Below are 16076 nucleotides of genomic sequence, written 5' to 3'. Positions count from 1 at the left end.
ATACCTATTATAATTGCTATATAATCCTTGAAATACTTCAAATACTTGATTCTACATAGGGTCCGTGCAGATGACTATAAATGCCTAAGACACATCATGCCATTTCAACTTAATCTTGGAAGTTCTCTCCTATAGTCCCCCCCCCATATTGGAATTGCTAGACTCTAAAAGCCAATATCAATCAAGGGCCTAGAACCCATCTCTTCGGCTCCACAGCTATTATCTTCCTATCCCGGAACACCCATCCCCAAAACTACCAACCACCCACCACCAACCATTAAGCCCATACCTACGCGTCCATTTTCCTACTACTGCATGATTATAATCCCCGCCTCCGAGCTCACCAGATACCTACAAACCTAGATACCCCGCGAACGCCAACGCACAGACGCATTGCATGAAGCGCGTACCGTGCGCCGACGAGGCCCCAGTGCCGACCATGAGTTGGTCCTAAACCCGGGGTAGCTTCCCAGATGCACTACAAGAGGAGATAAACATTCGAGAGGGTCTAGCCTGCGGGGCTTTGGGGACTTCATTGTCAGGAAAATTGTTAGTGGTGGGAGTGGGTAGTTGCTATGATGTGGGTGGCTGTGTGAGGGGATGATCTGCAGGTAAAGCTGCAGGGCAGGGGGGTGCAGGTGGTAAGAGGAATATTGTAGACTCGCTGGGAGAGAGCTCGATATATTTCCTTGGTTCCGTGTAAAGGTGTTTCCTCTACTCTCTATCTCACCCGCGAACGGGATATCAACCAACCTAGAGGAGCCAGATGTTGGCCATCCAAGCATAAGAGCTTCTCACGACTACCATCTACGCTAAGCACATTCACGGCGAACGGTATACAGGAACAAAAGCAGACTAGAATGGGAGTATTGATATATCGAGGCTCAACTATACATAAATAAGCCCGGGCCACGTCCCAATCCCAACTCCGTTCCACCCGACCAGAGATCCGGGGAAATCGCGATCTGACACTCGTGGACATGGCCCATGCTCAGCGATCCCGGTATCGGCCTGTGCAGTAAGATAGATTAGAGTCCTCGAGAGGTTGAAGCAATAACGCTTAAGATAATGAACAAAAGCAGAGAAATCAGAAAGCATCAGACGTGGAAGCGCTTGGAATCACAGGTTAATAGTGAGATGAAATAGGAGAACAGAAACACAGAAAGACACAAAAAAAGAGAAATGGGGGAAGAGAAATTAGAGGGAATAAGTATCACAGCAGGAACATGGCAATGTCGAAAATAGGAAAACCGCCATGGTATGCACGAGAGAGACTGGAAACAGACCTCGGGAAGACAAGGCAAAGAAAAGATATAAGATATAGTGAAGACAGGGCAACAGAAAGCCCATTGGGTTGATGCGTACCCCGTGAGGATTATCGAGTACACGAAAAGAAAGTCCAGAGAGTATCCAGTCGCGCTACCAGGGGTCTTGCCCGGCATTTTCGGAATTGGCTGTCATACGCTCATTCCGGGGCTTAATCATTGAGGAAAAGGCACATGGAACAGAAACAGTAGCATAGTTGACTGCCCGAACATGCTACTGAGACCTTTATGGAACATAGACCCATGTTTAATATAGGAAAACCACATTAAGTACCAAATGGGATATCCCCAGACCAGAGCCAGCGCCTTGGAAATCAGCCGAAAAAGCCATAAAGGCGCCATCAACGCCTGCAGCTGGTCAAAAGCAAATGAAAAAAGACGAAAAGGGTATGGTATGAGTGATCGTTGGAGAACTGTTCAGGCAGTCTCCTGAAGAGGGGAATCGGAAAACACCGAGAGCGACGTTGAAAATAGGGACGGTGTATGGTCATAAGGTTGGATTGAGAGGGAGAGTGCGCATACGCACAGGACACTTGTGTGGCTGAGTCCTCGGGGTATATTTCAGCGGCTATAGAATGCCCGAGTCTTTCAAGGCATTCTGCAGGATAGTCTCTTTGACTGCTGCGAAGACCAAACGGATATTTGAGGTATCAGTCGCTTGGGTGAGACTAAAGGGGAAGGGGGGGAAATAATCAGTCAGGAATCACGGTACGTAGGAACAGGCACTGTTAGGATCATATGAACTCACTGTGGGTACAGGTTCAAGTGTGCTCGATTCACCTGGTTGAATCGCCAGAGAAGGTACTTCGCGGCACGGTGCACATCGTTGCCGCCCGAGTAATCGGGGAAGTAGTTGCTCAACGGTGATCGAGGCAACTTCAAGCGGAACAAATCAACTTTGTTCAGGAAAAGGATGATACTTGTCCGCATGAACCACCGAGAGTTGACCACGGAGTCGAAGAGAACCAAACTTTCCATCATGCGATTCTGCCCAGGTCTGTCAGTTCCGGTGTAGTACACTCGGTGTATTGAGACCTCATACCTGATTGCTTTCTTCCAGTAGTACTTGATCATATTCACTGAGCGCAACGCAAAAGATAATGGACGTCACGTTTTCGAAGCAATGGATCCATTTCTTTCGCTCACTGCGCTGGCCGCCCACATCAAACATACTGTGACTGGTTAGAGATATCCCAAATCGTGAGTGTCGAAAACTATTTCCACGTACTGTATGCTCAATTGGCCCATTGTGAAGCGTGTCTCATAGATACCGGTGGTCTTCGTTCTGGCCCGGAGTACATCTGAAACATCCGGGACATAATCGGGGGCCGTTATTCGTTTCGCTTCCTCGAAGAAACTAATCATGGGGTTAGAACTCGGCCTTGGGGTCAGAGCAAACGATAGGTGGGACTTACTATGGCGCCGAGTCCATCAGATAAAATTCATTCTGATGTTCCAAAACCGTTGATGTACACGGGTCGTTCCAGAGATATGTAATGGCGTCGCCGATTTTCGAATCGAGCGAGGTGTTGGGATCCGGATCCACGTTGTACTCTTCCAGAAATGAAATGTAGTCCTGCACTTTCTGGCTGGACGGTTCGAGTTGGAGATAGTGATATGCCCCAATGAGGGCTTTTGCGCAATCCAGGAGATTCTTGTAGACGGTCAATCGATAGAGCGCAAGTTCTTCCACGGTGTAACCATTTTGGTGGATGATCTTCATCTGTTTTACGATCGTTGATTTGCCGCTTTCTCCAGATCCTGCGTTTGAAAGTCAGCCAACCATCCACTCTCCTCCAACCAAGTGTCAGGATACCTACCCAAGAGGAGGATCTTGCATTCCCTTCGTAGTCGCCTAGAATCTTCTTCTAGCTTGCGATCGATCTGTTGGCTTCGCTTCTTCTGTTCCGCATCCCCCGCGGACTCTGAGCTGAAACACGACCCCATCGCGGAATCCTCAGTGACCCAGACCAGCAGGGAGGAGACTCATCAACCACGCGCAGGAACAAAATGTGCCGGTGAAGACGGCCGGAGCCTTCGTTTGCTAAGACTGCCAAGCGCCACACACGGGAAAGGATCAGCGCGACCGGGTGTAGAAATGGCGACACGTCAGATCGGAATCAATTCCAATGGGAGGTATGTTGAGAATGATGTCAAGGCGGAAGGTTGAGGTTGAAGGAGTTGCGACAAGCGAGTTTGGAAGGAGAGTCGTTGAAGTTCGGGTATAGCGGTTAGGATGGGGGCGGAAGGATAAACGCGGAGAATCAGGGATAGGTTGGGGAATAAGATGTTGAGAGTTTCCAGAGTGATAAAAGGGTAAAAAGTTAAGGGTAGTTAAAGGTAGTAAGGGTAATAAAAGTGTCAAAGAGTTTAAAGAATCAGAGAGTGTCAGTGCGACCCATCGTCATGCTGGGGGAGTGGAGATGACTTGGGGGGAGAAAGTTGTAAGAAATATGAAAAATACATGTACGGTTCAGCTTACATTTTGCACAGTCTGGTAATTAATGTATTTCACCCGTTTTCTTCCCTTTTCTTCTTCTTCTTTTCTGTTATGGTTATAGGTCATTTATATCATTTATCTCTTTTATTTCCAAGGTTGCATGTTTGAGCTTAATATTATAATACATTTACTTCTTTTGTCTAGTTAATATATTAGATATGTACATAATATACCTAGGTAACCTTGAAAAAAACCCGGGGGAAATTGGGCACGTTCTCCTGTCAGATCCCACCTGTAAGGTATGATCAGTATGATCTAGTATTAAATTATTAAATTCTCCATTTTAGCCCGGGCAATCATCACAATCACAATTGTAATACTAATACTCCTATAAAAGAACACTGTTTAAGCGACACGGAGGTTCTAATTTAATGGGGCGCCACCAGATGACTTGTCTGTGCGATCATGTGTTCTTGTCACATATCAATTAGATATCAGTGGTTCCTTCTCAACTTCAATCATTTGATATATATATATATACACATATGTATAAATTTACTGCGAATTCGTCCAAATCTCTGATCAGGAGTTCTGTACTCCGTTTCATACTCTTTTTCAACCCACTCTGGAGCTTAAAAGTGGAGAGTGACGCAAAATTTGGGGCGTTGCCTTAGGCAGACAGGCGGGGCTGTGTTGCGGTCTCAGGTCTTCGGTGTGTATCTGACATCTATGTACAAAGTGCTCCGTACTCCGTACAACAGCTAGATACTCTCTATTATTATATATACTTATATGGGCGATGAATTTGCTCTCGATAATCTGCATGTTGCTTTCGATCTTCCACTGGCTTATCTCGGACATGCGGTGAACCTTGGAACCCGGGCACTGACCTCTCCCCTCAGGAAGTCAATTCAGCCCTGTAGGCAAATAAATATACGGGGGTTACGGGCAAAAATCAAGGCTTGGGGCTTGTTGATCTTGATATTATTAACACCTAGGCAGGGGTGTGTGAAGTAGAGGTAATCATCATGCACCTCGAAGAATGACTACATATATATTTTCCGAAGGTTTATATGTATATACGAACGTGCACTCTCCTATCAATTACATCCAAGAAATATGAAACGCCGAAAGGTATCTCCAGAGTTTAAAATGAGCTGCACCCCCTATCCAGTCACACTTCATTCAAAGGTCTTTGTTGCATGTCTTTGTTGCGTGTCCGCAGTTGCATTTCCGCAGTAGCGTGGCAGGCATTGTTTCACATGTCTCAGCCTCCAAATCCGCATCCGCATCAGACGGTGACAGAACCCGAGTACCCCCGTTGAAACTAATACCTGAGCCAAGATCTCTGGTTAATTTTCATTCGGGGTTGCATTGTACATGGCCATTACAGTAGGGTGCAGATTTTTGGTCCTTTGATATAACTAGTATGTACAATGTACGATGTAAGATGTAGTGATGATTTGGGAGATAACGTCGCAAGCCAACAAGACCACGTCATAGAAGATCGGAGCTGGCCTAGTTGGGAAAGGGCACTCTATCGTGTATACCCTTGTTCTAGACCTGGGAGCGGTTGGGAGCGGTCCCTCTTGTACGGCAATGTTACCCGGGACAATCTACCGAACCTATAAGAGCATTAAAGAGGAAGCTATGGTAGAGCTTATATACATGTAGAGTTGATAAATTCCAATGTTTGATCATGTCTGCTTTGATTTGAAGGGTGAGGGGTGAGGGGTTATATTCTGACCTGCCAAGGTTCTAAATAGAGGCCCAAGAACTCTCCGTCTACTTGTTCTCGGGCGAGTTAAGCGCGGATTTAAAAAGATTAATATAAGTAGTAGATCAAACTTATTGAATTGACCTCTATATAAGTTCTATTGGTTTATAGCAACGATATTATAGAGCAATAATGTTGCAAGGGAAGCATCTTCCGGGATAAAGACCGGGGTCTGGGCCGCGTGGTTGTGGAGCGAGGGCAACCTTCCAAGGTTCTATCCTTGGAAGTTCACAACAGCTGGACATGGAAGGATGTTATTGTATATGATATAACGTAAAGAGTTGCAATAGTACCTAGGCATATACTATGTATGTAGTAATTGAATGTATTATGAAAATGAGAATGAAAATGAAAATGAAAATGAAAAAAAGAAAATCCATTCTTCATATATACAGGCTCCAGGCTGGAATCTGCTGAGTCATCAACAAAACCGGGCCTTCGCCAACGTCATCGGCCTTGTTTTCTGCGCTTTTCACCCAGTCCCTTCCCCACACCTGTTGCCAACACACTTGCTCTCTTCGCGACCCCTTTCTTCTGGTTTTATTTTCAAAGCCTTCATCTTCTCTCGCTTTAGTCTTCTTTGACTTGAAATTCTTCTTGGAATTTTCTCTCTTTCTCCGTTTATCTGTTTGCATAACCCCCACCTTCCATCATGGCGGAATTCGTGCGTGCCCAGATTTTTGGCACCACCTTTGAGATCACCAGCCGGTTCGCAATGCCCTGTTCTGCTATATTTACTATAGGCGCTTTAGCAGGCGCATCCAGGGGAATATTGGTGCTAACTTGATTTCTAGGTATACGGAACTGCAACCGGTGGGAATGGGTGCCTTCGGACTGGTCTGGTATGTTGTATCCTGTGTCGCACAAGACAACTCCCAAGCCTAAAGTACATGCTAACAAGGCCATTAATACTACAGCTCTGCCAAAGACCAATTGACTGCACAGCCAGTGGCGGTTAAAAAAATCATGAAGCCCTTCAGTACCCCCGTTCTGTCCAAGCGAACCTACCGGGAGCTGAAGCTGCTCAAGCATCTCCGCCACGAGAACGTCCGTACTCCATCAAATAAACAAGCCAGGCTTATTTGCTGACACTCTGCAGATTATCAGCTTGAGTGACATTTTCATTTCGCCTTTGGAAGATATGTATGTTCCCCTCATCTGCAAGGCGGGGTTAAACGGTGTAAACTAATGACCACAGCTACTTCGTCACCGAACTTTTGGGAACTGATCTCCACCGACTTCTTACTTCACGACCCCTTGAAAAGCAATTCATTCAGTACTTCTTATACCAAATTCTGGTAAGATTGCTACGGGAATAATATCCAGGATGCCAGAATCTGACTTTTTGATAGCGTGGCTTGAAATATGTTCACTCCGCCGGTGTGGTTCACCGGGATCTGAAACCCAGCAATATCCTGATTAACGAGAACTGTGATCTGAAAATCTGCGACTTTGGTCTTGCCCGCATCCAGGACCCTCAAATGACCGGCTATGTCTCAACACGATACTACCGCGCCCCCGAGATCATGCTCACCTGGCAAAAGTACGATGTCGAGGTAGACATCTGGAGCGCGGGATGCATCTTCGCCGAGATGTTGGAAGGAAAGCCGCTGTTCCCTGGAAAGGACCATGTCAACCAGTTTTCGATCATTACGGAGCTGCTTGGTACTCCTCCCGATGACGTGATCCAGACCATCTGTAGCGAGAACGTGAGTAGTTATGCTTTGTTTGGTGAAAGATGAAAATATGCTAATATAGGATGATTCAGACACTCCGATTTGTCAAGTCCCTACCCAAGCGCGAGCGCCAGCCCCTCGCAAATAAATTCAAGAATGCCGATGCCGATGGTATGTGATATTTGGGCCGACTATGGGGATTATGAGCACCACGCTAACTTGCCTCTCTTATTTTAGCGGTTGACCTGCTCGAGCGCATGCTGGTTTTCAACCCGAAGCAGCGCATTCAAGCCCCCGAAGCATTGGCACATGAGTACCTTGCACCTTACCATGACCCAACCGACGAGCCTGTCGCACAGGAGAAGTTCGATTGGTCGTTCAATGATGCTGATCTGCCCGTAGATACTTGGAAGATCATGATGTACGTGCTTGATTTGTTATCCCACCACGATTCCTTTTTACTGATTATCCGCCACTACAGGTACTCGGAAATTCTCGACTTCCACAACATTGAACAAGGTAATGAGGCTGGCCAAGCCTTGGTACAGGGAGCAGTGCAAGGCAACACTACTGGACAGACATTCGCATAATGGTTTCACGCGAAATTTCCCTAAGAAACGCTCTTCTGCCATTGAATTCCGGTCTCAAAATTTGAAGTCTGGCCCTATTTCTGTTCAAGGGTGCTACGAAGCTAGCGTTTTCACTTGTGTTTTTTATCTTGTTTTTTATTTCCTACTTTGTTCTTTTTTTTTGTCTTGGTGGAAGTCATTGTCCATAGCTCTTCCGGCGTCGTTAAGAATTGGTTGGTGATTAGGAGAAATCATACGGGGAATCTGATTTAGTCCAGCGATGGAGCACCTCATAACCTTTAATCTTTTGAAATATCTACGCAATCTAAGTTATTTCTCCAATACCCCTATATCACTTTTCCTTACATAGTTAGCCCTGGAGGTATAACTCGTAATGTTGAGGCCCTCCGATCTTGGCGGGGCTACCATTCACCGCCCGCTCCCCGTGCGATAACCGTATCAGCGATGTTCCCCTGTTTGCGACAATTGTAGTTCCATGGGAAACTCACGTCGAGGTTTTGGAGGAGAAGCACCTCTTTTCGACATATTGCAAACCATTCATTCGAGCTATTTATTCCCATCATTTTAATTGCATTTCTCACAGCTGAACCGAATCTCCTGTCGCAAGGTTCGGCGCCATGGCTGTCCAGCATAAACAAGACCCAATTGTCTTGGTTATAGATTTCCACCATGCACGGTGAGCCATGAGACACTCAAAACTCCCCGGGCTCGTATCTTTGAAACCAAGACGAAGATGGATCCATAGTGGGACCTGGCTGACTGAGACATATCCCTGTAGCGGCCCCGAGATTGAGCATTGCATTGCCGACGAAGGAACCGACCCAGCAACCGAGAATGACTGGTCTCTCCTCCCATTCATGGCCCTATCTGATGGAGCACATCTGTAAGATACCCCTGTCTTCGACAAAGATTTCGTTCCCTCCCCTTCTTAGTCTCTCCTGGCGCAAACCCGTGACAAGGAGAGCCGATTTGCGCCGGACCATCTAACTTGTCGGATTTCAGGTCGACCGAGGAATTCTCATACTTCACACTCTGCCGAAAGGGCACATCAACTATACCCGAAACCTCCCTCTTTGGCATCTCCTGCTCCCGCCAGATCGATTCGAGTCTGCTCATCAATCGCTCGGCCGATGTGACTCGGTCAACGGTACAAAAGGCCGTTGTGGTCGTGACAGATAGTCCGCAGCGAGTTGGTCAATTGCGCGAGAAGCTCTCCGTGGTAACTTCGGCTTGGTTCGCGCAACGGTATGTGGAATATCGAATATACTTCCCCTGGACCGATGCGCTGGCATGGGATCGGGATACAACCCGACTTTGAATGAGGACATATGGCTAATTGAGTACTCTTCTTAATAGTGACTTCTCGGATGTCGATATCTTGAAGGTATGTACTTGGCTGTGATGGTGTATAGAATGAAATGCTGACATGGATACAGAAATTCCGCGAGGGCTTGGTGATTTCCCTGCTGAATGATGGCCCAAAAGATCAGAACTTGGGTAAGGATATCATCTGTTCCGATATGTGTGAAGTGTGCTAATTTATGAAGGCCTTTCGCTTCGGGAGATGATTCACGAATTCAAATTTCAGACTTTGGTTCTTTTTAAGGCACTACTGTTGCAACCCAAGATGCTTTTCTTCGGGACGCGCTGTGAACGTTTGTGCATGATTCAGTTCTCACTTATATCTTTAATACCCGGCCTCATCAACAGCTTGCAGGATTGCGCGGATCCTGCTTTTGACACCTATTCTCAGACTGTTGAGAAACCCACGTCTCTCAAGACGAGCGACAGAAGCTCCTTGTTAGCATACATGGGGCTTCCACTGCAGATCTTCGGAAAAGGCAGCATGTTTGGCCCCTACACACCTCTCCAGTTGCTGGATCTGCTGGCGGATGATGGCACAAAATCATATGTGGTTGGCTCAACAAACTCGCTACTTCTCCAGCAAAAGGACCGTTACAGTGATATTCTAATTAACCTTGACGAGGACAGTATCGTCATAAATTCTCCTTCTCTCCGCAGTGCCTTGGTCCTTTCTGCGGCCGATAGACGCTGGATTGACATGCTCACACAAATTGTCAATGACACTTGGGACGAGGAACATCCTTCACAACCCAAGACCCTTGGTTTCATGGGCTCAGAAGAATTCATTCGACTACAGTTTGAAGAATATTTGTTGGCGTTATTATCGTCCATGAAGTACCACGAGGAGCTCTATCCATGCGACGTCGCAGAATCGGGGCATCGCAGCAGAACCCAGCTGCAAAACCTCAACATTGAAGGAGACCCTGCCATCGACTTCAATACGGAATTCCTGACCCAGTGGAAAACCACATCTAATTACGCCCTGTTTTCGCGACTCACTTCGGATGCGCTCCTATTTTCCATCACTGAGCCACGACACCCAAACGCCGGGGGCCTGACAATGGAAGATGTCCAAAGACGACTTGCACAACAGGTAGCAGACCTGCACCTGGATGAGCGTGTCCGCGAAGGCCGCGAGGCCCTGAACCGCCACATCTCAACCGGACAAAAGAAAGTGAGCGCGGCATTCACAAGCTTCTGGTCCGACATTGAAACAATGCGTGAAGCGCAGCGCAAGCGCAATGAAGAGAAAACCGCCTCCCAATCGCAACGCACCTCCATCGACAAAGAAACCCCAACCTCGCCAACCCCTTCCTCACAAGATCCTGCCGATGCCTCCTGGTTCGCAGGCCGTCAAAGGCCATCCGTCGACATGACACAGGCCCAAGCCTCCGTGACCGTAGCCAGCCAAAAAGCCGGCTCCTATCTCAGCTCGTGGGGGTCATGGGCGAGCGAAAAGCGCCGCGAATGGCAAGATAAGCGCGTCACATCCCCGAACCCGAATCTCACCCCCAATCCCGAATTGACTTCACCATCCACCCCGGTCTTGTCCGTCGTTACCGAACCATCCGAGTTGGACCGCGGCCGTCGCGGTTCCATCCAGCAGAATAGTGAAGGCAACGATAGCTCCGAAGGTGGTCTTACTCGCAGCACCAGCCGAAGAAAGAGATGGAGTAATATCCTGCTCAGACGCGACAGCGGCGAGTTCCAGCGTCACGATGATGTTTCCACGTCCGATTCTGTCGAAACTCCTTTCCCCAAATCTCCTCTATCGCAGGGATTCCCGGCTTATGCGGATGATGCGGAGCACAAACAGACCCAGGACGTTCTCCGAGATGGAAAGACTGCTAGACAGGATACCGCTGATGCGGATGGGTTCTCCTCTGTGGCTCTCACGCCGAATGAAGGCCTGGGGTTGGGTTTGAGGACCGAGGAGACTGTTTCCCAGACTCAGAAGGAACCCACACCCTCGAGTGGCGTGGAGGTAGATACGCGGCCTGAGGACTTGGTGACTGCACTCCCTGTCAAAGAGGAGGCGCATCCAGTCCAGAGCAAAGACTCGTCTGGTACGAATTAGCGCACTGGATTTGGGAAGCTGGGGTTGATTTGCATTTTTCGCATCTAGGATGATTCAGTACAGTGGACCTTCTGTCTTCTGTTCTTGTTGTCTCTAGCTTTGCATAGCATATACATTCTAGCACGGTTCACATGTTGATTATACATAAATATACACAGGGTCTGGTTAGTGCTACGCATATCCATCTACTGAATAAAATATTGAAGTGAAATCGGTTCTAATGTGTTCGATCTTGCTCAGTGTTGTTTTTGTGTCTGTTCTTGTCTGCTTTGCATGTCATTAGAATAGATCGGGCTGTCTTGTGGCTGTCGTCTTGTTTCGCATAGGGCTCTTTCAAGCTTCTACCCAAAAGATATTTGGGTCAACACCTTACTTTAATCCTCAACCTTTCATTATGTGTGGTCATGGTGTTTATGGGGCTAGGTCTTCAAACCTTCAAAGTCGTGATGGGTAGCTACACATAATATGATCATCAATTTATTATATTTTAGTATCTTCATCGAAAGGAAAAGAAAACTAGAGAGCAGAGGGCAAAGAGCAAAGAAAATAACCAGGTCATCATTTGTTTGTCGTCTCAGCGCTATGAAGAAGCATAAAAGAAGTCGCCGACACAATGAAAAAGAGTTCTTAAGCTCCTATCAGCCTGATTCCATCCGCCAGCTATCCATTGTAGGAGTCCTATCCTGGACCAGCAGGGGCCCCGTTCCCCTTCACCTTGGCTTTCCATCATGAATGGAACAGAAGGACAAGAAAGGGACGCAGGAAGTCAGCCACTGGTGTCGGAAAGAGACAGTAGCAAAAGCAGAGAGCAACAGAAAAAAGGGAATAGAAGCAAGTTGGTTGTGCAAGATTTGAAAAGGGGGAAGGGTTTAGTTCGATTTAAGCAATGTAGGAGATTTCATCGCCGTCCATGCGCTCAATGTAGTCCTTCTCCATGAGGGCTTCAATGTTCTTCTTGATGTCGGGGATCTTAGGTGGGAAACGGGACTTGACCTGCTGAATAACCTCCTGGACAAGCTGGACGTGCTTCATCTTCTTGCGCGACTTCATGATTCGAACAATGGCGGACTACAACAAGGTTAGGACAAATGGACTGTGCGGGGTTTGATGACTAGCTAGGATACATACCTGAAGCAGAAGCTTCCTGTCCTCTTCTATGGTTTTATGTGTATCGTCGGCCTCAACCTTTTGCTCAGACTTGATCTGAATGTTGAGGTTGACTTTGACCTTCTTGCTTTTGAAGTTGTAGTTCAATGTGAACGATGTGGAGGGCTCAGGTTTAGCGCCCTCAGGGCTGGCGATGAGGACCTTGGCCTTCAGCAGGATGCTGAGATTGGGGTCGAGAATTTCGGTAGACAGTGTGGTGGCCTTTTCGATCTCGTCGTAGGACAGAGTGTCGGCTTCGTTGAAAAGAAGCAGGATGCCCATCTGGTAGGTCGACACCTGGAAAGTGTAGGGCACTTTGGCGTTTTTGATATAGTTAGCCTTGATTTCGCCCTTGCATAGCTGCCACAGCCATGTCAACTTGCGGCCGCTATGTTTGTCAAAGTAGAATGTCTGGAACCGTTCGGCGGTCTTCACTATCTCCGGTGGCGCGAGGAATGGTGTGGTCGGGGCATTGAGGGGCCAGAAGCCAGTTCCCAAAATCTGGAAGTGGGCATCGGCCATCCTCTTTCGGTCATCATCTTCTAGCACTTTGTCTTGCCAGACCTTGTAGTTGTTATTAAGATCCTTGGAGATCTGCATGTCCTGGAACATGCGTTGCAGCTTGTTGGTATATTCGAAACCACACGCCTCCTTCAGCTTGCTGATCATGCTTGTTTCGGCATCATCAGAAACAGAGCTCACATGGACCAGACGTTTCGCCAGGTTCTTGGAATAGAACTTCTGGAAGACGTCTTTGTCTTCAATGTACTTGAAGACTGTCATAATCTGCACTAGCATCTCCTCAAGCTCCGACTCTTCAGCCGACTTGGATCCCTTCTTGAGCAGTGAGTCTGTGTATTTCGCCAGTAGCTCGGGAGACTTGGAAGAGCTTGTCTTGCAGATACGGTTTCGGTTGACAAACTCTCGGCAGGCGTTATCAAGAGAACGCACAAACTCGGCCTCGCCATTGAAGGCCTCATCGACCAAGCTCTGGTACCGTGTGTGGACCTGCAGTAAGGCATCAACGTACAACTTGGGCTCGAGTGTTTCTCCCTCTGAAGCAACCTTCTCGACAGCAGCCAGACCGGCCCGTCTCACGTGGTTCTCGAAGGTTGTGCGTAGGGGATCCAAACCCTCCTTGATCCGTGACAAGAGTCGATACATACGAGCAAGATCCTCTTGGCGTTCGTTATCCAGCAAGATCTGGAACTCGTCGCGAAGCAAAGTTGAGTGGGCGGTGACGAGAACAGACAGACAGGTATCGGTCAAGAGCTTGGTGACATCTGGGTGTAAATACAAACCGACCCGGAGCTTCTCTTCCTCCAGACGAGCTTCTGCCTTCTTCATATATTCCACCACGCTGTTTTCGGCCACAAACTGCCGTGACTCATTTTCGTAATATGTTTTGGTGGAACTGATGAACGGCTGCTGGAAGTAATGCCGATAGACATCTAGTGTTGACTTGGAGCTATCATTCTCATCCAGACCCAGCGAAACGAAGGAGTCCACGATGGATTTAATCTGCGATTGCTCGATGGTTTCTCCATTTCGTTGCTTCTCGATCAGATTCAGAACAGCGTCCATGACCTTCTCATGAACTTTTTCGAAAAAGTCCCCCTTCCATTTGACCAAGTGCAGGGTGTAAACATCGTAGACGTTTTTCTTACCCTCGTCGATCTCACGCTTAACCCAGTGGCGATTCAGGTAGCGAAAGAGGTGGTTCACGTACTTGGCGGCGGTTGTGTAGCGGTACCACTCGCGGATGTAGAAGCCAAGCAAGCCTTCTTCAGTGTGGCTCTGTGATTGTTTGTAAACTTCACTCAGATGGGAGGTGAGGTATTCGCCGAGTAATTTGTAAAGTTCCTCGCCCAGTAAATGAGCTATAGTCTAGGTCAGCTCATATCGGGAAGCCGAGGGTGCGGCATGAAGGGGAGAAAACCAACCACCACGTTGTCCTTGTAGGCCTTGACCGCTAGCGACAGCTTTTTGGGATGTGCAAAAATTGTGGACAGCCCTAATATCAAATTGTGAGCGCGGTTCTCGTCAGGCCAGAGGTAGGATCGAATCTTGAACGCACGTGTATAAACCCATGTACTAGACAAAAACAGTCAGTCAGCCTCTGTGTTCAAAGACCCTCGCCAGTCAATAGTGAGTTGAACGGCATTTCACTTACAGTCTTCATATCGATACCGGAATCAAGGTTGAGCATGACGCTCTCGATTCCTGTTTCGAGGAATGACCAACTAACCCACAATTAGCTCATGTCATACTACCGCGTTAAAGCAGATCGCCAATCATTGTCTGCTCACGTTGAATCAAGGTCATCCTTGTGAGGTACCGGCGGCATCGCGAGAGACATCGCGGTTGCAGGGGAGTCAGGTGGGATGCGGAAGAAGGTGAGTAGTCGAGGCTGAGGGTCCTGGTCCACTAGTCAGTAACGCGCTCTTAACTCTCAACAGTAACCAGCAAGTTACAGATCATGAATATTACCTCAAGACGGTTGTAGCGCCACACGTCACGCCTCAAAGATCTTCGGGTGATCAGATGAGGGTAGGCGCTTGGGAGGGGGAGGGGTTGGCAAGGGCGGGGTTCGGACAGTCGAAGAAAACGAGTGAGAAGATGCAACCCTCCTCGGGAACTTCTAGATCAAAAATTGGAAAAGAGATTAGGCAGAAGAGGGAAGTGATGAGGCTGAGATGGACCAGAGCGTGGGGATGGCCTTGTTGCCGCAGGCGGTGAGGTGGCGGAGCTTTCCCGCCAAATCTACATCATCGGCTTTGATGCTTCGATCAAAACGACATCTAAAAGGTTATATTAAAGGTTATTTATAGATTATTCTCTTGCACAAAATAAGGTCTTTTTACCATCTTTGTATATACTCTTAAAAAGACACCAGGGAACATACAAGAAAAAGACATGACAAAACCGCATCAGCGGACTATTCTTGTAGATCATTAATATTTTTGGGATACGATGATATATATACTTTTGAGCTGTTCCTCTACAATAAACCTGTCTCTATCCTTGTATCACAACATATATCTCCAGTGACACTTGATCCATAGATATATTTCTAACTAGTACTATTACACCATAATTCGAGAATGGTTACCTTGGACGCTGGTTTAAGCTCCCTACCTAATCCATCCATCCCATTCATGAAGGTTTGCCAAAATCTTAGTCATCTCAACATCACATGCGAATGATATTCTTTTGATCAGACCACCCACGCTTACCTTTCACTATACTACGAAAATGTTGCAATATACACTCCTTTGTGGCAAAGGTTGGGTGATAATTGACCCCAATCGTGCAATTCCTGCCCCGTTGTTCTCTTTTTTGTTTTTTGTTTTTTTTTATAGGAAGCCCTCTACTGCTGCCCACCACAACCAACATACAAAATACCTTGTTGTTTGCCCTGGAAGGAAGTGATAGGGAACGTTTACCTTCGTGCACAAAGGGCATCCTTAGATGACTAAAAGTGCCAATATGAATGAGTGTCTGCTATCTAGGAGCTCCCCTGATTGAGAAATCAATAAACAACTTCCCTTAATTCTTAATATGTTGCAACAAATGCCGGCTTTTTCTAGAAATTTTATATGACTGGTAGTTATAGCTAGAAACGAGCGGTACTAAACTTGATCTTGTGATAATCGTCAGTCATAATCGTCATAGATAAA

General features: G+C 47.2%; 4 protein-coding genes across 4 annotated transcripts; 2 read left to right on the top strand and 2 right to left on the bottom strand.

Annotated features, from left to right (window-relative positions):
• Window positions 1-1805: 1805 nt before the first annotated feature.
• gpaB (guanine nucleotide-binding protein subunit alpha gpaB) lies at window positions 1806-3733 on the bottom strand. The gene is made up of 6 exons (XM_040956947.2): window positions 3146-3733; window positions 2741-3086; window positions 2554-2682; window positions 2368-2497; window positions 2074-2312; window positions 1806-1993 (listed from the first exon to the last, which is right to left on the bottom strand). Exons 1-6 carry the CDS (start codon window positions 3270-3272, stop codon window positions 1894-1896), a joined length of 1071 nt encoding a protein of 356 aa, XP_040812536.1. The 5' UTR covers window positions 3273-3733; the 3' UTR covers window positions 1806-1893.
• A 2308-nt stretch (window positions 3734-6041) lies between these two features.
• On the top strand, window positions 6042-7954 carry sakA (mitogen-activated protein kinase HOG1). Its single transcript, XM_040956995.2, has 9 exons — window positions 6042-6250; window positions 6337-6384; window positions 6460-6589; window positions 6642-6685; window positions 6741-6840; window positions 6895-7251; window positions 7311-7389; window positions 7456-7639; window positions 7700-7954. Exons 1-9 carry the CDS (start codon window positions 6195-6197, stop codon window positions 7806-7808), a joined length of 1107 nt encoding a protein of 368 aa, XP_040812667.1. The 5' UTR covers window positions 6042-6194; the 3' UTR covers window positions 7809-7954.
• Window positions 7955-8425: 471 nt separating this feature from the next.
• Window positions 8426-11250, top strand: N7455_006488 (uncharacterized protein; the record flags this gene model as incomplete). Its single annotated transcript, XM_040957010.2, has 6 exons — window positions 8426-8484; window positions 8587-8691; window positions 8811-9053; window positions 9165-9192; window positions 9245-9305; window positions 9356-11250. 6 exons carry the CDS (start codon window positions 8426-8428, stop codon window positions 11248-11250), a joined length of 2391 nt encoding a protein of 796 aa, XP_040812658.2.
• An 879-nt stretch (window positions 11251-12129) lies between these two features.
• culA (cullin culA) lies at window positions 12130-14755 on the bottom strand (the record flags this gene model as incomplete). Its single annotated transcript, XM_040957019.2, has 6 exons — window positions 12130-12318; window positions 12379-14276; window positions 14340-14410; window positions 14474-14490; window positions 14570-14639; window positions 14706-14755. The coding sequence occupies 6 exons, from the start codon at window positions 14753-14755 to the stop codon at window positions 12130-12132; spliced, it is 2295 nt and encodes a 764-aa protein (XP_040812603.2).
• Between the last annotated feature and the right edge of the window lie 1321 nt (window positions 14756-16076).

This window comes from Penicillium solitum, assembly GCF_028829755.1.
Source record: "Penicillium solitum strain IBT 25940 chromosome Unknown utg000004l_segment0_segment0, whole genome shotgun sequence".
NCBI lineage: Eukaryota > Fungi > Ascomycota > Eurotiomycetes > Eurotiales > Aspergillaceae > Penicillium > Penicillium solitum.
This window is presented reverse-complemented; position numbering and strand designations above follow the sequence as displayed.